Below are 23,847 nucleotides of genomic sequence, written 5' to 3' on the forward strand. Positions count from 1 at the left end.
CTCAAAGATGTTAAGTGCAAATGATTAAATATGTTAGAACAAATGTTTTTCTTCTCTAGTGCTAGTAGAGAATGGGTTGCCTGAACCGAACAGGAAAACCAGTGACTTGGCAGAATTTAAGTCATGATTTGATGATGACGTATTGGACGTTATCGTCTTTTTTTCAAAGTAACGTCTGTATCTTATAAGATAAGGTAAAAGAATTATTAGCCTTCTAATTCAAATACGAAATTCTGAATCGTTTTAAAATAGTGACACAAGAATTGCAGGCTACGCTTTTATAATTTTACACAGTCAAACTGACAAAATTTCATAAACTGAAAATAGAATATCTCTCCCCACAGGTAAATATGACATTAGCAAATATGAACACCATTTTGTGCATCCAATTAATTTATTTATTATTCCACACACCAACGTAGAAACATCAACACATATTAATTAGCACAAGAACAACCTATGTTCATATACATAGAGAGACCACTAGGTACTCGTCGTCATTTGTTATATTCAAAATACAGAAAGTCAATGAGAATACCAAAGCACCTCCATTATAAGAAGAACCACAGATGTACACGTACAGAATGAAACAAAACTAATAAACAACTTTTTTTTTAAGGAGACCTCAGCATGTGTGCTATTCATTTTTTAGCTTTTTCATCGTCATAAGAATCCTTGGGCCTTAGGCCTCTTTTTTTTTTTGCCTTTTTTTTTTGGCCTTTATATTTTTTTTCTTTTTTTTTAAATAAAATTTATTTAAAAACAGTTAACATATTATTTTATATTAATGATAATACAAAATAAATTACATGAAACAAATTATTGTGAAGAAAAAAATGTTAAACGCATATATTCCAACATTTCCAGTATGACCGTGGAGTAGACAGCAGCAAAAGTTCAGAACATCATGATGATGTCATTTTAGAACATCATGATGATGTCATTTTAGAACATCATGATGATGTCATTTTAGAACATCATGATGATGTCATTTTAGAATAATGTTTAAAAAAATGTTGCCTCAAATCAACTTTTCCAAACTGAATTATAATATAAAAAAAATTTGAGTTAATAATATTCAATTCTCCACAATAACTTTTTTATTGAAATAACTATTCCCTCTAGGAATTCAAGATGGAGGACCTATACCTACAGAAAATGACACTTACAAAAGTATACGGAAAATAAACCAATCAGGTTTATATTATAGCAGAACATAAAGATTTTGTTAAAATGTAAAGTACGTGGACATATACAGCGAAAATATTACTATAGGTGAATTGAATAAATCAATCAAATAATCACCGTTGTATATTACATGATATTGAAACTTTATAACATCTCATTCGCATGTTTTTTTGTGTTGTCTCCCTTACTTATGTTTTTTCCCCTTGTTCTAGTCTGCTCCTTTTCGATACATTAAACCAGTTATTTATATTATATTTTTCAAACGTTTATGTGTTTGGTTTAACACACATACACACACATAGGCATTCTGAAACTGAAACAACCTTTTTAAAACTAATGTTTTCATATCGCAAACGGCCTGAGTCTTATAAGATACTAACACAAGTGGATAAAAATGCTAGTACTAAATGTGTTTAACAACCCATTGCATAAATCGCATTCTTATACTGAAACTAAAGTAAACAAAATGTGAATTCATATAGCTGCCTTTATTAAAACAGTGACAAAAGTTGCATTGTAATCCCACAAAAAAAATGACACTAATAAAAATAAGTGCATAATTAACGCGTCTCCTACAATGTATCGCATACTTATATTGATAGCTGAAGTTAACTAAACAAAATAGCTGCCCTTGTTTTTAAAAGTGAAAAAAAATTGCATTGTAATTCCCACATAAAATTGACAATAATAAACATAATTCATAACTTTGATCATTAATTGTGTACTATATACAAATTTTAAAAACCATAATAAAACCTAGATAATAAAATAAAACCAAAGAAGGCATAAGAAAAGATGTTCCCGACACCTGCAACAGGCAATACAAAGTATTGATTGTTGTAAAGGAAATACACGAATCAAATCACGGCCATAAAATCCATGCTATACACTTCTAAGATTTTTAGAGTTATTAAAACTGTAGCATAAATAAATGAAAATATATATATATATAATTGATACACAGACATGCATCAATTTTTATAAAATCCAAATAGTTTACAGATATGAGTCACAATCAACATATCACCATGCTTATCTGTGAATAACATGTGATCATTGCAGTGTGTATTAATTTGTGCAATAGTTCTATAAAACATGAAGCCTGTTATAGAAAATACTTTACTTCTTGAAGCAATTAAATAGAGCAGTGAGATTCATAACAAACGAATATTCACTTTTCATTACAGTAACATCTTTAGAAACCCTTCACAATAGAAGACTAAAATGTAAAGTAGCAAGAAAATAAATAATAAAACAATAATAATAAACTTTTTTTAAATCTCTGAAAGAGATTGTTTGTTTTACATGTTTCGGATGTTCCTTCAGAGTTGAAGATAATTACTTCCTAGTCCAAACCTCCCGCAGGACGACGGGGGATGGGAGCGGGCAGGGTTTGAACCCTGGACCATCGATAAATCTGAACGACAGTCCAGTGCGCAAACCGCACGACCAGGCAGTCATATATGACAAAGCATATATATATATATATTAGAATAGCATACACGTACACACACATAAAGTTGAAGCCATAGACTCAAATATAATAATTACACTTAAGCCCAACCATACAAGTACAATATTTATATTTTAAAAATGTAAAACAACGAAATATAAAATCACAAAGGATTGGATTCTCATACATGGGTGCTAATTTACAATAGCAAGCTTTACGGTGTATCTGGTGTACAGAAAACGAAATATCGATAAACAAAGTTGACAGAAGGATCCTAGGTATCACATCAGACCGCATCACAAGCCAAGAGATTTGAGACTGGGCCACTGCAGCGATCGAACCCCATAATATACCTGCTAAAATATAGTAAACAATACAACGCAAGCAAAAAATCTATGGCCATAATACAAGGTCTTCCGGGCACTCAAAGACCTTCCTTCACGGAACAGTACCAGAAAAAAGAAGAAGAGGCAGACAGAGAAAGAGATGGTAGAACATAAAAGAATGGACGGAACTGCCATTGAAAGAGGTTTAATCAAAATACTAAGAGGAATGGAGAAGGACGGTCGACAAATCTTGCCTGGTGCCCCAACAGACTAAGAGAGAGGTAGAAGGTAAATGTAAAAGTATTTCACAAAAACATAATTTGTGTGCTCATTCCAGCGCTGCAGTATCTACTTTTTTAAAGTAATTACCTTGTACCACAAAGTAATTGTTATTGTTCACCTGGTAACAGTGATCTTACTCTATGGCTTCCAAGACATTATTTCTTTGTCAATTATTTAATCTCAAATACTCTCTTCTAATTTAAAAAAAAAATTCTTTCTTTTCAACTGTATTGCTTTTTATTGTTACCTCATACTGTATATCAGTTCTCGTGTGTTCGGTATTGAATCTTAACCCTTTAAGTGCTGAGCTGTTTTACAATGAGTGCATACAAAATAGAATTGCTATTTTGATGTTTAGATGCTAAGCCACTGTATGCACCGCATGGGTTAAAGAAAGTGTAAATGTTTTGTTTGTTTGTAAAATGTTTTACATGTTTCGGATGTTCCTTCAGAGTTGAAGATAGTTTACTTCCTAGTCCAAACCTCCCGCAGGACGACGGGGGATGGGAGCGGGCAGGGTTTGAACCCGGGACCATCGATAAATCCAAACGACAGTCCAGCGCGCAAACCGCACGACCAGGCAGCCAGATTCCTGTAACTTGCTTTTAGTGTACACATCTGCACTATGCAAACATAGACTAAGTTGAAAGACGCTTAAATGCTCTAAAATATAAGCAAAACAAATGATTACATTTAAGTGGGTCAACAAAGGAAACAAAACTTCCAAAATAAAAACAAAATGTAATAACACTTCAAAAATTGAATTTTAAACACTCAAATAATTAAAAAGAGATAAAAAGATATAAATTGTAGCCCAAAGAACAAATATAAATCAAAACGTTAAACTAATATTGATAAAACTTGACACAAATGTTCCTTAGATCATAACGGAGAGAGTAGTGTATGTTTAACGTCCCTCCCACAACAGGAGGGCCTTCAAAATAAAAATCTAAATGTATCTCTATTAAAGAACAAATCTTTCTAACAAATCGGGTAAACCCATTTTCACAGTATTTTATATTAGACATCAATACGTCGGCTAAAATATAAGGGAACTTGGCGCTAGATCAATGATATCCAAACTAAGACCCGCGGGGCGTGGGTCATATCCAGTTAGTGCCAAATAAATTTACAGTTTGAAACGTTTAGTACTAAGTAAGGTATACAGTAACTGTAGCCAGGATTTGTTTCTTGCAAGATGGACAATGAGTGACCAATTTAGAACAGTCACTACAGGCGTACAATTCTCCACAAGGTAGAAAGACATCTTTGATTTCTGACTTGTGACACATCTTACACAGCAGCTGATCTTTTAATTTCAAGTTTTCTGATTTCAACAATTTTACTTCAATATTCTCTGCACTCTGTCTGGCACCAGATTCTACACAAGATAAGAATTTGTAAAATGTATAAGATTTATCAAAAATTTAAAACAGCATTTTATGATGAAAAAATAGTGAAAAAGTCCCAAAAATTAGTTGTTATTAGATGGATAGATAACACAATTAGATAGGTAGAAAGATAACTAGATATAACTAGATATAGATAGATAGACAGATAAATAGATATAGATAGATAGACAAATAGACAGACAGATAGATAGACAGACAGACAGACAGACAGAGAGACAGATAGACAAATAGACAGATAGATAGATAGATAAATAGACAAATAAATAGATAGATAGATAGAGAGAGACAGACAGACAGATGATAGATAGAGAGATAGAGAGAGAGATAGAGAGAGAGATAGAGAGAGAGATAGAGAGAGAGAGAGAGAGAGAGAGAGAGAGATACAGATAGAGAGAGAGAGAGAGATAGAGAGGGAGAGAGATCTACCTGTTTCTTCACCTGACCCTGCCCACATTTCTTGATGCCTATCCGCCACTGTTGCAAGATAAGGACAGGATGGACTGTACTTCTTATGTTCAGCCATGACGTCATCTCCCCGCTTCCAAGCACGTAGCCTCAGACCACACTGAAAACAACCTACGCAATCCGATTCACCTGGAGATTATTAAAAGGTATACATGTTTATAAATAATACATTTGTAGAAATGCTCCTTCTTTGCTATACTATTAGAGCATGGAATGGGTTGCCTGAATCAGCCAGGAAAATCAAGGACTTGGCAGATAAAAAAAAAAAGCTTTAATTCAGCGCTACTTTCATGCTTAGGGCGCTATGGTCCAATCTCATTTGTGGACCAGTGGGGGAAGGTGGGATCTGGGAGAAGGTTTTCTGTGCTGCCTTTAGGCGCTCAGTAAACACAACTCTGCTTGAGTAGGGTGTCGAACCTCAGACACACATAGGACGTAACCATCTTCTCTTTTGAAGTAACGTCTGTAACGTATGTATATATATTTATATTATATACTGTTTATTTTTCATCTCATGATTATCTTTTGGAGATATTAGTGGTGCCTTTATTTTTGAAACTACACGTAACAAGAGAATAAACAATTCGACCTTACTATAGAATAGGAAAACTTAATAAATATATAACTTAGTATCGGAAACATGCAAATAAAGGATTTGAACCCAGTACTTATGGGTTTTATCATCAGACCCCAATTCTTGTTAATAATAATTATGTAAGTATTCAAAACACTATAGCCTTAAGCCATATAAAGTTTATTTATTGTCTTTTTTTTTTTTTTTTTTTTTTTGTGGCTGATGAAGGCCTCGTGGCCCAAACGTCCTTTGTTTTACTAACTGTCAGGGTCAAATATATGCATGGTTATTGTATTTTTTTTCAACCAATACGATATAATTCAATAAGGGGAGATAATCTTTTTTTTTAAATTCCCTTGTTTGTTTGTTAATCTTTTTTTTTTAATTCCCTTGTTTCTTTGTTTTTTTTCTCAAATTTCTTCAGAAATGAAGTATTACGTCAGCAGACGTCTTGAAGTAGGGAAGTGGATTGGACAGGGTTTGAACTGAAAGCTATTGTGTTGACAGTCCGAAGCGAATACCACACGACCAGGCAGTCAGCCTTACAAAACAAATTCCCAAGATTGTTTCCATTTTTATTTTACGGTAAAAAAAAAAGGTAAAAAAATATGATAAGATAGGTTGCAAAAATGTCTATTTACCTGTAAAGTGAAATCCTGATAACGCTAGTTTCTCGGGGGCTATGACCTCCTTATGAGCCCAAGTACGGAAAGTGTTAAGCCTGGTCTCATACATGGCAAAGTCTGGATGAGCCATCGAAGTGATGACCTTGTAGACGGGTGAGTCGACCTTCTGATTCCCGGGGCTGGCTTCATCTTCACTGTCATCATCTTGATCTGTCCACTGTCCAGCAATCTGTTGAAAGTCTTCTACTGTACAGTCTGAAAAACAAAGGCAGTATAGTTAGTGGCACATTATGACACTTCACTGGGGAACCTTAGAACAGAACGGGACGTAATGAGCTCATTGTTCACGTCTGCCCGATGAGACAACCACTTTATTCAACGTTCGGCCATATTAACCCAAAAACGTCTTCATCACAGGTGCTAGATGGACGACGTAGCCTGATAGAATCTTTCTAATTCGTGTATGTAGTACTAAATAGAGAACTGCCTGCAGGGCCGGTCCTAACAATAGCGGGGCCCTATGCGAAACTGATTGCGCGGGGCCTACTCTGGGTGGGAATAAGGATAATAACGAAAATTAAATTTTTATTAAAAAAAAAAATTCGACTTTACCTAGTACAAAATTGCGATCAAATTAACTTTACGTTACGAACCTTGCAACCTATGGCATATTTATATGCCAGTAACTATAAAAGTAAATAAAGTATTGTAGCTTTCGATTAAGGTGAGAATTCGCCCGATTGTTACATTTTATTACATGAAAGCTGACAATGCCTTTTTTCTTTTATCGCGCGTAGGATTGGCGTTTTCCGCAATGAATGACGCCCACAAATGACAATTTTGTCTATTTTTCAAGAGATTTTTATGAGTTTTCAGAAGATTTTAATAAATTCAGGAGATTTCCAGGAATTTTTCGTATATATTTTGCAATTTAATAATTACACCTAGAATTAGCGCGGGGACTATGAAAGCGCGGGGCCTACTGCGACCGCATAGGTTGCGGTGGCCTAAGACCGATCCTGACTGCCTGATATGAAAATGGCTGCGCAGTTCATTACAGATATTGGAATATAGACTTGGACTATATCTTAATTCTCCAACATGATAGAAAGAACGCAAAAGGAGATAGAAAACAAACAAAGTACATGTTTAAACGTTACAGAGGATAATATAATGTAAAACAAGGTAATATAGGTTTCATAGATAGACAGGGGGCGCGGTGGCTGAGTGGTTAAGCGCTCGGCTTCCGAACCTGGGGTCCTGGGTTGGGTTGAAATCTCCGTGAAGACTGGGATTTTTGAATATCGACATTTTCAAGGCTCCCCTGGGTCCACCCAACTCTAATGGGTATCGGTTGGTCGTTTATGTTGGCCACATGACTCCCTAGAAACAGATGACATTAATATCATCTGCTTTATAGATCGGAAGGTCTGAAAGGGGAACTTAACTTTAGATAGATAGATAGATTAGATAGAAAGATAGATTAGATAGAAAGATAGATTAGATAGATAGATAGATAGATTAGATAGATAGATTAGTTAGATAGATTAGATAGATAGATAGATAGATAGATAGATAGATAGATAGATAGATAGATAGATAGATAGATAGATAGATAGATAGATAGATAGATAGATAGATAGATAGATAGATAGATAGATAGATAGATAGATACGTACATACATACATACATATTTGGATAGAAACATAGATTATTTACTTTTTAGTTTGGAGACACCCAATGAATGTGTCGCTTCGACTCCATTATGCATCCAAATGTCAGGTCTAAATGTCACATGACCAGTGCCCTCTGTTTTCTTGGCAGACATCATAAGAACAGGGGCACCGCTAGATCCACTGCAGGTGTCAGCGACATAAAGCAGAGCCTTCCTGTACAAAGCCACATCTGAGGACACTGTAAGGCAATACGATTGCATACTTGTTAAATAAAGAAACATTCATTAGCTGTTATAAAATGGAAATAGCGGAGATAAAGATTTTAAGAATAATAGGTCTATAGGAGCAGGGCCGGCCTAAGGTAGGCCTAATTGGAGGCCCTATGCAAAGTGATTCGGGTGGCTTCAAATTTAAAAAAAAAATAATAATTAAGACGAATGTACGCAATAGATTAAAAACAAAACTTCCTGTATTTATATCTAAATCAACTAATAAGCAAAATTTGTGTAGTGCTATTTCAGTAGCGATTTATTAGCGTTCCGTACAGTTGCCATCAAACCGATTTTCAGCTCAATTCAAACGCCGTTACCACAAATGTGCTTCATCGACCAATACCTAACCTGAATTTGCCTATGCCTAAGACAGGCTCCGCATCCTTAGACCCGTCCATCTCTAAACATTCGTATAAAAGCTGCCAAAAAAAAATCTTATTTTCAACATATTTAAAGTTATTTCAACTAATGTATAAGAACAGGAGTAAGAGACATCCAACGTTTTTGTCTAGGGTATTTTTAGATGGACTGTAACTATCTAGCTATTTTAGCTTTTCTGGTTTTCATACGTCATGTATTTTAAAAGGTGTAGGATAATTTGCGTATAATATAAGAGATGTAACATTAATTTCTAAGTAACTTTGTTTGTAACGAATGTAATTTTTTAAAGAGGTTAGCAAACGATATCCATTCAATATATATCATCCTTGACATTGAAAGGTAAGTCTTTAAAAAAAAACTAACATAAAACTCACCTTTTATTTCTATTATTATTTCTTTCCAACGACCTTATATAGCCCCCATATTTCGCTATTTCTCTATTCTTTTTTTTTTATGTTACTGAATTTTATTGCTTAAATAATATAAACTGAGTCTTGAATTCAACAAAGAAAAGATAATTTAAAACGGTTCCAATTTTGAGCTTCCGGAACATGTGTTGTCGCATTCTGTTGTGTCCGGTCCTGAGTCGAAAGATTAGGCGTTGGTCTTGTCGGGATAGCTTATAGTAAGCATCATCTTTCTTGTGATTTGGATGGGAGAAAAGCCCCACCGATATTGTACATCAATTGCGGGGCCCTATGCGAAACGGATAGCGCGGGCCTTGTCTGGGTAGGGATAAGCATAATGTCAAAATTAAGATTTATTTATTAGAAAACTCTTTCGTCTTTGCAATAACTTTTTATTAAATGAAAGCTCACAATGCTGATTTTTATTTATTGGCACCCCAAAAATAACAATCTACGCCATTTTTCAGGAGATTTTTAAAATTTCAGGAGATTTCCAGGACTTTTTCGTATATTTTGCCTTTTCAGGAGATTTCCTGGAGGCCCTTGAAAACCCAGTTATTACATATAATTTATAATGGTTTAATTTAATAATTACACTTAGAACTAGCGCGGGGCCCACTGCGACCGCATAGAAGGCCGGCCCTGTTGTACATTTAAATATTTAATTGTAGTAAGGTGGGTTTTTTGTGTGTTTCTTACCGTGATCATTAGGCGTTAACTTGGTCAGCGTTGGGTGTTTACTTTCACCGGTGTTGTATATATATTTCACTTTCACATGATCTCCGAAGGACAACACTTTGGGACCTCCATGAGGATGGTGAACTATAAACATTGTTTTCAGCATTCCTATTTTAACTTTTAACGGAAGCTCTTCAACAGCCTTGAAGAATTCCTTTTGCAAGAGATTTAGCCTTTGGATGAATTCCAAATTTGGGCATTCGCAGACAAGTAAACATTGACCATCTCCAGGCGTAAGACTAGACAGTAAGCGCTTTCCTACAAGAGTAACTTTAGCCTCGTCGTTCGAAGAGCCGCTGAAAAAATGAACTTCGGTTTTCTGCGCTTCTTCGTCATCAAATACAACGTGTCTTGACGTTTGGACGTAGACAGCGCCTACGTTTTTATGACTTCTTTGTGACATCAGTTGTTTCCAGAATGTCAGTGTTGACTTGTTCAATCGCTGGACACCCGAATCAATCAAACAGGGCTGTTCAATGACGAATCCTGTCCCCAGTCTAACTTTTTGAGGGTTAGTTATCGCCACGTCGTCAAGTGGCCGAAGCTTGCTAGTACATGCTGTCACCACTTTCACAGTTAGGTCGCTCATAAGTTTTAGTGCTCGAAGCAAGCCATCACATCGCGTTCTGCGCGGGAGGTGGTCCAATCTAAGGGAGGGAATCAAGAAATATGCAAAGTGACCTGGGTTCTTCTCACAGTTTGGTTTCAAGGTATTTTGTGTCTTCAATGTTTTGGAAGAATCCAGTCCCATGCATTCAGGACGAAACATTTCACTGAAATCTGAAACGGCAAATCATGACAAATAATTAAAAAAGAATGACCAACAAATTTTTTTTTTAAAAAGCTAAATTAATAACTAAATAACCTGGGCATGCTACCCTGCATCATAGTGGCGCCCGGGTGGAAACGATCGTAGGAGGAAACGATTAGGCTAAAGGGTAGGAAAACAAGACTCCCGTGGGGGGTGCGAGAGCATCCTCATTGCACTGCGCGGAGTTATAAAAAAGCTCCGACAACCTTGTCACAATCCAGGCGCTGTTCCTCAAGGGGCCGTTACATAATAAATGGCGTGTCCCGCATGGTTAGCCTGACCATGGCGAGTCTGACCCACCCACCAGACAAAACAGTGCACACTGTTTTCATAAAGGCCGGTGAGAGGGAGCTCTTGATCACTTTTGCTGGCCTAGAGTTCCAAGAGCCGAAGGCTCAACTCTACCTGACAGTTTAAGAAGAAGAAGAAGATAACTAAATAACTAATCAGATAAACAAAATTTGATTAAAGGTAAACAATCTCTTTCATCTTACCGAAATAATCACGAGCTAGATCTATTGTTGACCTCTCAAATTGGTCAAGTAAAGACGAGGCTTGTGATTCTGAAACGTTTGTAAAAAACAGAATATTAAACGTATGAGGCATATAACGCTACATACCAAACTTTTCATCGTGAGACAAAGTCAATCTAATGATAATGTATTAAACGAATAAAACTTTTTGTATCAATATACTTCAAACAGGGGCGGACTGGGTGACAAACTTAGCCATGCCATTAGAATATAATTCGGCTTCCGTGTCATAGGCAGGGCGCACCGAGCCATTTAGCAGTATGTTTTTTTACGCCTCTGACTGTAAAAGGTGTTAAAGATTTTTTATAAATGCTAAAAAAAAAAAAGTAAAGTTTCCCTTTCAGACCTTGTGGTCTATAGGGCAGATGATGTAAAGGTCATCTGATTCAGCACAACGACCAACCGCCTTTACTTTTTCCCAACTGATGTCAGGTACATATTAGAGCTGGGTAGACTCAGAGGCGCCCATGGATCCCGAAATAAAAATCCCAGTCATCACCAGGATTCGAACACGGGACCCTCGGTTCAGAAGCCAAGCGCTTTACCGCTCAGCCATCGCGCCTCCTTACAAATGCTAAGGCAAGGGTTAATCATGACACTGTGGCTGACTACTCTTAAAAGAGAATATTAAGAAATCTTTTACGAGCCATACAGTTAAAGAAGACAGTGCATTTGCGGCCGACCTCACCGGCCCATTGGGTGCCGGCACAAGGGGCATTTTCTCGATTGCCCAAATAGCCAGTTCTCCCCTGAGTGCAACAATTGTACATATTTTCAATTCATTAATGTCTGCAGCCAGTGGCGGCCTTAAGGGGTGGCAAGTGGGGCAACCGTCCCAGGACCCGCGCGTGATGGGCGCGATAGGAGATTCCCTAGTCACTGTCAGGTTCGAAAACCAGACTAGTTCTCATAAACTAGAACCTGTTGATCAATATTTCATGGCATCTATATGATACCAATGACCATGTATATATAAGCTCTTAGAGTCAAACAGTACTGTCATGTCGCATTACAGTATAAAAACAATTGGTACTCGTATAGTAAATATACTGTTACTTTAGTCCACCATAGAGAAAAAGGGACGAGGATGTGTGAGAAGGATTCCTTGTTTTGTACTGTGGACTAGCTTGTAGAGTTATTTCGGCCAATTAGCATCCAGATACGGGTGTATTTGTTTTCATTAGAAAATCATATCTGCGAATATCAATGAATCACTGTACACTTTGTTCTTGTACCAACGACTAACGGCAGTATTTTCTTTTCCTAGTAAGATGTTTGACACGATAGCTACTGGGGTGGGGGGGGGGCAAATCAGCAAACGAAAGTTGTTGTGACTGGAAATATTTTGATACTAAAATTCAGCAGCAAGAGGTATCTGTAAATCACGTGAAAATGTTTCTAAAATGTTTTCAATGTTTCGTATATATCTTTGGAGTTGAAGATAATCTACTTCCTAGTCTAAATCTGACACAGGACTATGGGGTTGGCAGCGAGCAAGGTATGAACCCGGGACCATCGGTTAGGGTTGCATTAGTCCGGAACCTTCAAGACGACCGAACAACAATCCAGCGCGCATACCTAACACCCGGCCATGCAGCGTGGTTGGATTGAGCTCTGAGAATGTCCAATTGTAGCGCAATGGATGACTTGATCCTAGAACAAATTAGAAAAGAAAAATGCATTGGCGCAAGAATTTTAACAAAAAAAATACAGCGCTACTCGTGGGAGAACAGAGAAACTTTATGCGCCAAACAACGGTTACTTTTTGGGATTGGTTGAGATGTTTTACAAATTCGACCCAACCATGCAATTGATGCAAGAACATCTTCGGCTAATTAGAAACACCGAGTCTCGGATATAGGATTCAAAACGAGTTTAAATCCTAATGGCGTACATTTCCGTCATCCTCGACTGCACGCTTGATATTAGCCACAACGAAAAGATGTCTTTTACATAGCGTGTTGTGTGCACGTATCAGATCCATAAGTTAAGGGGAAATAACACTTCCTGTTTATGCAGTTTAAAGGCCAATAGTACAGTACTTACGTAAGGTAGTGTTTTGTAACAAAAATAAGGCTTTCAGCGTTAGAGGCGGAGAATCCCGTCTGCGTGACGTGGTACGATATATATATATCTCAAATGTCACTCGCTCAGGGCCCCGCGCACTGCTAAGGCCGCCTCTGTTTGCAGTGAATAAATATTGTTTTGGTATCATTCAAATGACTGGCTAACTGAAACGGAAACATTATATCTCAGCCATAAAGATGCACATCAACATGCTATTGCGGACAGGCCTTGCGGATATTTTGAGACATTTTGAGAAACCAAAATATTTTTTAGCAGAATTAAAAATAGCCAAATGAGTTAAAAATAAAAGAATAAATCCTTTCAGTATAAGATTGTTTGTTTTTTTTCCCTGTAAGTTGGAGAACATAGTTTTAGAGAGGATATAAATATGTACATTACATTAATCATGTACCTAAGCAAGGATACCCGAAATAAAATGGACAGTAACTCATCAGATCTATCTTCTTAAAGGACCATATAACAATTACCACTTTGTTCTATTGTAGAGTCTATATCCTACGTCACCATGCAACGTACAATACATGTGGGCAATTATCGAAGCTGTTATTGTATGTAAACCTATTTTCAGTATTGCGTACTATAAATGAGTATCGATGTCCTCCTGTCATGGAGTAGTCTTATAAAGTTTCTTAAATTTTTTTTAGGGGGGGGGGGCTTTTTAAAAGTTTGGTTCAGGTGTAGATTAACCTCTGACCCATAAGCCTATTCTGGAATTGTAGTGATATTATTTCAATTTAACTAAGGTTTGGGGGGGGGGAGAGAATTGCACACCATTTGATAGAAAGCATTAACGGATCTTACATTCCCATGACATCTTTCTATACTTTTCAAAACAGCTGTTTCAAGGTTTATTTGTTAAGATATAATACGCCTACAGCGGTTCAGTTGTCTACCAGAGGCTTGGTGCCGCAAGTCAACGACCGTCAACAAGACAACGTCATGTTTCCTTGAACCACCGCCATGTTCCCCCTTCTTTGAAAAGGCCACACGTGGAAATGTATTTTATTATCAAAATGTTTTATTACCGAAATAAACCCTCGCAATCCTAAGGGGCATTGAATATTCAAAGAAACTTTATATATTTACATAGTCACATTGTGACATGCCCATAAACTAAAATTTACCGATAATTAGTTTTGAAACAGCTTAGTAAAATTACTTTTCCATATTCTGAGGAATGCAAGCTTCACAATTTAGTGAATCTAAATAAGTACTTTTTTTTTCACGGTTTAAGTCAACTTAAGCAAAGATGAATATGGTACTTTTTGACTGACTCGGTCAGTTAAGTTTCTGATGGGTATCTCGCGAGATAATGTATCTAAATAACTTAGCTATTTGGGTTTGAGACAGAAAAAAGATTAGAATGTATCTTAAATGTTAAATTCTCACCTGTAGAAATAGATAGAGATGATGTAAGAGAAGAAACAGAGGCGACATCTTTGCCACTAAGTGGTTTAGATGTTTTGTCATCACGGTATCCAGAAGAGCTGATGGCATAACTTGCTTGGGCTCCAGCAATGGTGCCATCAATTTCTAAGTCGTTTTCGAAATCACCAAACCCGTGATTGGCAGAAGCTGCATCTGCATGTATGTCGCTGCCTCCAGGCAGAGAGTTGGACACTAAATCAATCTTCTCCTCATCAGCTTCTATCAAAGCCGAGCTGTTGAAAACACATCCACTTTCATGTCTCAGTCTTGTCTTGGTTACAGACCAGACATTGTCTACTTGTACAGTTATATCGCATCCCTCACACCGTACGTCGAATTGTTCTCCAGTGTAGACGTATCCATTCTGCGCCAAAGTTGTACAGAAAATCTCTGCATCTTTCTCGGGAAACTTTCTGTAGCTCGAAACTCGCTTAAGATATGGAAGTGTCTGAAAACCTGTCGCCATATTACGGCGACTGACGAAGACACGTAAGTGGGTGTGTTTTCAAAACAAGTTAATACTGTTGCACCATTGTGTTAAACGGTACTTGAATTATTGTCCTAACTGTACAGTGTAGGACAATATGATGTCGATCAAACTTGTTGACATCCGCTACAACAAACATTCTTATCTATTCACGCTTGGTCTATACAGATACTTGTATCTACAAGGAAAAAAATAAAAATTCTAATTAGAAGCCTTATTAACTAAGCAGCTTTTGTATAAAACAAATGAATAAAAAAAATATATATATAATATGGGATGTGTTGCTAAGTGGTTTAAACCGCTTGGGTAATTATTAAGAAGGGTGGAGGTTGAATCCCGACTTAGCTGAGTTGTGTTTGCTAAGCGCCTAAAATCAGTTTAGAAATCTTTTCCCAGATAACTATTAACGACTAATGTTGTTCAAACAACAATTTGAACTGTGGCCTAACACGGATATCATTTATATATATATATATATATATATGAGACTCATTATATTTTACAGATATGAAAACTTAATGTATTTTAAATTAGTGCACTAACACAAACAACAATCTTCGATTCGTTTATATCTTATCACTACTTATCACTACTTATCACTACTTATCACTACTTATCACTACTTATCACTACTTACATCTAATTGCTTTTGGTTTTCTAATGACATTGCTGGTATTTAAATGTCATTTCACTGCTGCCATGAAGTTGTATACGAAGTGTAAATAACACAAAATGTTCACGTGTCGTTAGCATTCAAGAATAGTACACATATGACACACACATGACACACACGTGACACACACGTGACTATTCGACACATATATATATAGTTTTTTTTTTTTTAAACATAAAATAATTTTTTTCAAAGCTATTTAAAATCAGTCAAAATAGTTAATGTCAGAGGAGTTACATCCAGTTTAGAAGACAATCGATGTTAGGATCGTCAGGAATAAAGTGGATTATACAAACCGAAACTAGACTAGCTATATTTAGCATATGAGGCAGATGATACGTAGCTTAGTGCTAAAAATAAAAATAGAGCCTACGTGGGCCATATCCGGCATTTTACGCTGTACTATCCTGCCACTCGGAAACTTCTGAGCGCAGCTCATGGCGAAACAGCAAAGGTTTGGTTGCAAATGTACGCCATAATTTTTTAAAATAATTTTTTATTTTGCTGAAATGCGACATGTGAAGGTTTTGATTGAAGAGTTAGCTTGTGTTATAATGTGTTTTTATTTTATCTATTTTTCCATTTAGATTTCGCATATTTTAATTTCTTTTAAGCGTTCGTATGCTTGTGTATAAGAAGGTCAGTAGGCTAATGAATTTTCTATATATATTTGTACGATTTCGTATGTGTGAATAACATAAATAACAATTTTTAAATAAATCTAACATCTGACATTTTTTTTTTGAAAAAAAAAAATTAGTTGTTTCGTATACAAGATGAGCAATGTGTCCTCTGGTGATTTTTATTTTTCGATCACAGGAATTGAAGAATAAAGAATGAGTAGTGAGTATACAACTTTTGTAAATTTAAATATTATAATTTATTTCAAGTTTTAAATAAAGCAACTTCTCCAAGTGTTTCGCTTCTGACAACATGGCGATTGGGCAATACGTACTACATACACAGCCTTGTTAAAAACTTATTAATTAAAACACTTATATTTGTGTAAAATCATTTTTATATATTAAAAAATGTAACTCCTCCTTTATAAAGCTGATAATGCTCCATGATGCAAGCAGTCATCCCACTGACTGATGTAATAATTGCATTGAAACTTGTCCTCTGTTACTTCCATATCACAATCGAGATATCTCTTTTTGAAACGGTAGGCCTAGTATTAAAGTGAGTTAGGAATTATTCCTTGTCTGTGTCATATATCGTGTGTATAGAATCTTGATGAACTTTGAAAGTTATTGTCGATTCAACGTACCAGATGCTAGAATTCATGGTCTAAAAGTATATTAGAGAAAGCGTTAAAATGAGGCCAGTATTCTTGGAAATGGCTTGAATGGCTGCCTGGTCGTGCGGTTTGCGCGCTGGACTGTCGTTTGGATTTATCAATGTCTAGGGTGCAAACACTGCCCGCTCCCATCCCCGTCGCCCTGCGGAGAGGTTTGGCCTAGGAAGTGTAAACTATCTTCAACTTTGAAGGAACATCCCAGACATGTAAAACATTTTAACAAATGCCAAAGAAATGGGAACGTTCAGTCAAAAACAAACATGGCATAGTAAGGGAGCTAATAAACGAAAGTAGCCGGTGGGCAATGTTACGTCAGTTTAAAATATATATATATTTATATAGTGTTATGACCCTACATTACACACTGTCATTAGGTGCGAGACTGTGCACCATGAGACACAGGACAGAGACACGCTAAAAGATAGAGGAAGTCAAAAGATGACCGATAATTAGGATGCAATCGGCGGTCAGACTCTATCACCGCCACTCGTTGATCAGGAAACATGAAAAGGACCAAGATGCCTGTGTGTAGTCTCTGAATGAACTCTTTATGTTGTGTCTGTCCTAATTATGTGTATTTTTCTGTTGTGTTGTCTTTATATGAGAAAAGAGTCCTTGTAATCACAACAAATTTCCGTAAGGATCAATAAAGCAGTCTTAGCCTTAGTCTCTTAGTCTTAGTCTTAAACAAGAGAAAAGTGTTGTTATTACTAAGAAGTGTTGTTATTACTATAGTTAATATTTGTTATCGCTCTTCTGTTGTTCTATTATTAAACTAGTGTTTTAATATACTCCTTTCGTTGAGGCTCTTTGAACTCGCTGTTGGCTAAGTTACAGCAATACAACTGGTCTTTAATGCTTCTGCAATAGAGCCTGATATTAACGGATTTTAATTTGAGTTTTCATTTAGTTTTTAAGTTCACATTCTATTACAGTTTAATATGAATACATCTTATAATATTAATATATCTAAAGTACACTCACATTCACGTATTAATCTGCAGAAATAGAGTTCTTGTTAATGTAATAATATCTACATTTATTTCTTGTTTTTAATTTTAAAAAAATGCTTTTTACAGTTTCAAAATATGGCGGCATCTTTTGAAGGCTCGATTCCTGTGGCAGCTGCACAATTTTGCACAGTGGCGTAGTTAGGGATTTGGGAGCCCGGGGGGGGGGGTTGACCTCTTTAGGGGCCCCTGCTTTTTGAAATTCGACATCATGACATGAGATAATGGCGTAATATTTAATGTAAAAACACAACTCGAAGACTTATTTTTAAATGTGATCCCCTCTCCCTAACCCTATATACGCCGATGGCTTTACACTGTGTTTCAATCTATTTTTGTGGGCATGTGATTGGGGAGGGGTAACCGGATAAAGATTTCCAGGCTGTCATTAGAGTCTCAGCAAACAGAACTCAGCTAGAGTGGGGATTTGAACTCAAGCCCCATTGAAAGGCAGGCTATATAAGCTGTTTGAGCCACTCAGACATTCTGTAGTTAAAGAAAGTAATGTTTTCTTATTTCAGCTCCGAGAGAGAGAAAGAGAGAGAGAGATAATTTAAGAAGAGGTTAAAGAGGCAGTTTAAACCGTGATCTATCCTATGTTATGTAATTGACATGATCATGATTATTTCATAGGCTACGCAAAGTCATTTAGAATAAATACCTCCTAAAAGCATGGTAGGGTACGTAATCTGCGTCTTAGACTGTCTTCTGATTTCTGCCATTGTCTAGTATGTTCAATTTTTCACTAAGTATAACTACATCTAGATCCAGATAGATTTAGTCTTACTAACTCAAATTTTTGTTTACATACAGAGTTGCTAGGTTACTCCCGGATATTCCCGTAATTATAAGAACGGATTTTTGCTTTCTAAACCTATCCTGAAGACCATTCGACGTGTGTCTACATCGAAGTAAGTAATACGATACCTTTAATTACCTAATCATCTAACACTAAACTGTAAAATAAAAAATTATACAGAACTAGATCTAGAACCATAGATCTAAACAAGTAAATGGATGCCCTGTATTTTTCTTCAAAATATTTAGTTTTGAGACAACTGTCTAGTGCAGTATTAACTAATGTATAGGCTACTGAAGCCTTACCCTACGACTTATACTTTCTTGGGGCCCCCAACTATGTTCTGCCAAAACAATGGTTAATATATATATATATATATATATATATATATATATATATATATATATATATATATATAGAGAGAGAGAGAGAGAGAGAAAGAGATAGAGATAGGTAGGTAGGTAGGTAGGTAGGTAGGTAGATAGATAGATAGATAGATAGATAGATAGATAGATAGATAGATAGATAGGTAGGTAGGTAGGTAGGTAGAAAGGTAGCTAGATAGATAGCTAGATAGATAGATAGATAGATAGATAAATAGATAGATAGATAGATAGATTGTCTCATTATTGTGCTCGTGCCGTAGCCGCAAGACTAAAGCATCCCATAGTCTTTCTAATTTTTGGTTCATGACACAAAGCGTTGTTGTGCCCAGATTTGGCGTTAACGAGGATGAATAATAATGATTTTCAATTAAAGATGCATTTTTCACTGTCTATATAGGCCTACTTCATAATTGTCTATACGGCCTATCAGTTTGGCCTTCTAGGTATATGATACCTTGTATTATACAAGGCCTCTTATATGAAGTCTAACTTTGCCAACAGTCATTAGGCGACTGGTCTGTTATGTTGGAAGGTTGATGAATTTACCAATAAGAAACGGATATTAGTATAAGGAGAGGACTGACATTAATCAAATGCCCGGATGGCCGCTACCCAAATGGGCCGATAGGGCCATCTAAATGGTCTCATTAAAACTACTATAGCACGTATTAAATAATTAAAGGTTGTATAATATTCTCTCATGAAAGGGGCCATCTTTTGCAGTCTTTAAAGTGTAAGAGGGCCTACTAATTTAATCTAACACATTTTGCTTGATAATTTATTAGCCTACATCCATAGACAGTGCCACTAGCAGGCTTTATCCTTTTAAGGCATACAATTCTCACATTATGCATATATACAGTTATCTTTACATTATCAAACTGAACATAATGATTTTGAGGAAAAGTAGATCTAGAAATGAAGGCCCAACATATCATAGACAACATATTGGCCGAAGTGTAGAGAAACGCCCAGGCCGATTTTTGACACACAGTCCGCCCCTGATTAGTATGCAAGTCTATATTAGAACTCTTTGTCGCTTGACGACAAATGTGTTGATAGAAAATACTGTTAGACAGAGATGTCTTTATCAAAGTTTCGGGGTGGGGGGGGGGTCCGCCGGCTGTACTTGGCATAAGGATGCGGAACGTCAGTAGGCCTAAGTATTAACCTTTTGGGCCCAATTCATAAAAAGACCATCGTTTTCATTACGATTTATAGGCCTCGATCAACTTATCAATGTAATTAATTTTTAACTCTGGCATCACAAAATCACATAGAGAAATATAAAGAAATATGCTAGGTGTTTATTAATAATTTTTTTTTTGATGTCATCAAATACCATACCGTAGGTATGCCACTGCTACTATACTTAAACTCTAAGATATTCAGATTTTTATAGAGAAAGAATTAAATGTCTTAAGATTAAACAATGTAAAATAATTTGAAGAATAATGCACATAACAAGAATAGATAGTCAACACCAATGGGCGGCTTTCGATGGTCAAGGGTGGAGAATATTGGTTGCGGGTATGGGAAAAAAATACCAAGCTCAACGAAAATACACATTACACAATAAACATAAAAAGTAATGGGGAAATTAGTTTAAATAGTTACCACAGTTGTGTCGATTAGGAAGATATTAAAAGCTTTAAGAGAGACTTAATTGTACACGGATAGTAGGCACATAATGAATGTATCTCTCACTGGCTAAGTGGCTTCAATAATCGAAGATTTAGCATGGGCACGTTACGTAAGAAATCTGATTTACCTGAATACAGAAATAGGCCGTATGACGGTTACTTTTTATTCATAATTACTTTTTAAAAGTGAACATTCAAAAAAAAAAAATGATATTGGACCTATATAACATGCTAATATTTTAATTATTCATCAATGCATATATTAATAAGAACTAGAATCAAAGTATATTTTATTAAAGTATTTGAAAGAGAACTGATGCCTCCACAATGCTCCACATAAAGAGCCCAAACTTATTTCTAGATGTACACGAATATGATATGGTTTTTCATTTAACAACTGTTCACCATAATCTTATGCTGCATGCTTTATTTTACCCCATTTGTTTGCGGTCAAGTTCAAAATTGTAACAATAATTAGATTCATAATTGGTATCCAAATGGTTGCTATATTAATCAAAGTAAAATAATTATTTTTGTCTTACCTTAAAAATATGCGGTATTATACGCAAATAAAATTCAAATTCAAATATTAGCAGACCATATGAATATGATGCATTGGTTTTCCACTTGGTATCACGTGGACGCCACATAAATTCCGGTTTTTCTAAATATAACTATTGGTCTTTCCGAAACTAGATCAGAAATGATAAAAAGTAAAAAGCTATTTATAAAAGGTAAATGCAGGGCCGGATTTCCGTATGTGGAGGTCCCAGGGCAGAATTTTTGTGGAGGCCCTTACACGTTTTCAAATTCTTTAATAAAATTCCACTTTTAATATTAGACAAAAAATACTGATATCTAAAAAAAAAAATGCCATATTATAAAGGAAAAAAATTACTTGTAAATTAAATTAAATTTCTTTTTTTTAAAAAGTTCAAAAAAAGTATAAAAAAAATATTAATTTTTATGGTTTACACAATGTAGTTAATTCAGAGTATATTACGAGCACACTATTAGCGTATACTGTGTAACCACAATAGTGTTGCCAACTGTAGGATTTGAATTAATGTCAGTAAATATGCGATAATACAACGTGAATCAACATAATGTAAAGTAGATGACCCATGGAAATATGGATTTCTTCCTTATTCCCGTGGCCTTTTTACTATGGATGCTGTAGCCCCGCTTACCCTCCCTTAAATCCGCCCCTGGGTAAATGTACATGTATTTTGTTGTGGATACGACTTTGTTACTTGCTGTGTTTGAGTCTACTCTTAAGTAATTCCCTTATAAAAAGGTTTGTATAATGTTCCTTCAGAGTGGAAGGTAATCTACTTCCTAGTCCAAATTTCACGCAGGACGGCGAGGGATGGCAGCGGGCAGGGGTATGAACTCTGGATCATCAAGACAACCGAACGACAGTCCACCGCGTAAACTGCACGACCAGTATGAATGCATTGTGCACATAGGTCAAATAGGTGAGTGTGTGGATGAGGGGGTAGAGACATGGAGGTACAACGGATCGGCCTGGCTTTCTATGAAAGAGTTTCGTTCTTGGACACTTACATCTATGTTTTGTGAATAAAAGAATCTACTTTCAAAGAGACATCTACGAGTTATCGTTATTTCAATGTGTTGGTCTATACCATTGGAAGTGCATCTCATATTTAAGTGTACATTTAAAGAGGTCCTCACTATATTATTCGGAAGCTTACAACTAATTTGGATACATCCCTAGCAACCCTAACAGTGAGGATACATATCTTCTTATCTTATAAGAGTTCAGACGTTACTTCAAAACTTTACTGCAAAACATAATATAATTACTTCCTAAGTTCCTACACATTTCATGTTTCAATTTAGTCGTGCACGTTTATCAAGGAAGTAAACTCTGCTAGGTAGAGACAGGGTTAATGCAAAGACCTTTCTTTAGGGAACAGTACCAGGAAATGAAGAAGAGGCAGACAGAGAAAGCGATGGGAGGACAACATAATGGAATGGCAAAAGACAGAGGGGAATGGAGAAAGACGGTGGACAAAGCATGTATGGTGCCCCAACAGTCCAACACAACAAATAAGGGATAGATGAAAAGGTAAGGTAAGGTAGGCAGGTCATTGGTGTTCCTGGCTGATTCAGGCAACGCATTGCATTCTCTGCGGAAGAAGGAACGAATTAGTCCTAGATTATGGATTATGGGATACGAAGTTGGTTGATTTAGTCTCTAATATTGAAGCATCAAAACAACAAATGTAGAATTTGGGACATAACATTTAATTCATACATCTTACTAGGCTGAACTGCTTGCTCACAACAAAGGATGTACAAATATCAAGAACAAAGGAATTTGACTCCAATATCAGAAGTATTATCTTTGTTATTTTTTGAGTATTTCATTAGGTTTTGTTTTTTTCCATTTGTAAATTATGGTTCAATGTTTTATGTATTACTATAATTCACGGACCAAAAGCATATGTGCGAGTGTGTGTCGGGGGTTGGGGTTATAAAGCAGGTCTTTCCACAATGTCGAAAAAATTACGATACACTAATTCAAGGGCTGGAAAGTATGCTGGGGATTGTTAGAAAGTGGCTCATTTATAGACATTTTGAAATGACAAAAGGAAGCATGGTGATGTCATACTAAATATATATATATAGTGTTACAAATGACAGTGATAGGTAGAGGTCAACGTATGACACTGCAGCCGATGTTTTCTGGAATCTACATGTATAAACAAAGACAGGATGTGACGTTTCCTCACGTGTTATTTCAGAGGATACTAGTAGTGTTTTTGCAACAATGGACAAGCGATTAGGGACTCTATATAAGCCAGAGAGTTAATGTGAAAGTCAGTCGTGAGTGAGTCGTCGGTACTGTTGTCTACTGTGCG

General features: G+C 36.1%; 1 protein-coding gene and 1 long non-coding RNA gene across 4 annotated transcripts in view; one reads left to right on the top strand and one right to left on the bottom strand.

Annotated features, from left to right (window-relative positions):
* Nucleotides 1-375: 375 nt before the first annotated feature.
* On the bottom strand, nt 376-21,584 carry LOC106050226 (uncharacterized). Of its 3 annotated transcripts, none has more exons than XM_056031882.1 (8): nt 21,502-21,584; nt 14,623-15,326; nt 11,107-11,175; nt 9,763-10,581; nt 8,047-8,241; nt 6,342-6,581; nt 5,088-5,255; nt 376-4,630 (listed from the first exon to the last, which is right to left on the bottom strand). In XM_056031882.1, exons 2-8 carry the CDS (start codon nt 15,125-15,127, stop codon nt 4,401-4,403), a joined length of 2,226 nt encoding a protein of 741 aa, XP_055887857.1. In that variant the 5' UTR covers nt 15,128-15,326; nt 21,502-21,584; the 3' UTR covers nt 376-4,400. The 3 variants fall into 3 exon arrangements, with proteins under 3 accessions (XP_055887857.1, XP_055887856.1, XP_055887855.1); XM_056031881.1 differs by lacking the exon at nt 21,502-21,584 and adding an exon at nt 18,793-18,944; XM_056031880.1 differs by lacking the exon at nt 21,502-21,584 and adding an exon at nt 15,786-15,937.
* Nucleotides 16,011-23,847, top strand: part of LOC106050227 (uncharacterized) — a 27,408-nt gene continuing 19,571 nt past the window's right edge. Inside the window, exons 1-3 of the long non-coding RNA XR_008778350.1 lie at nt 16,011-16,289; nt 16,582-16,664; nt 18,945-19,042. This is a non-coding gene — a long non-coding RNA (uncharacterized LOC106050227). The remainder of the gene's footprint in view (nt 16,290-16,581; nt 16,665-18,944; nt 19,043-23,847) is intronic.

Source organism: Biomphalaria glabrata, chromosome 6, assembly GCF_947242115.1.
Source record: "Biomphalaria glabrata chromosome 6, xgBioGlab47.1, whole genome shotgun sequence".
Lineage (NCBI taxonomy): Eukaryota > Metazoa > Mollusca > Gastropoda > Planorbidae > Biomphalaria > Biomphalaria glabrata.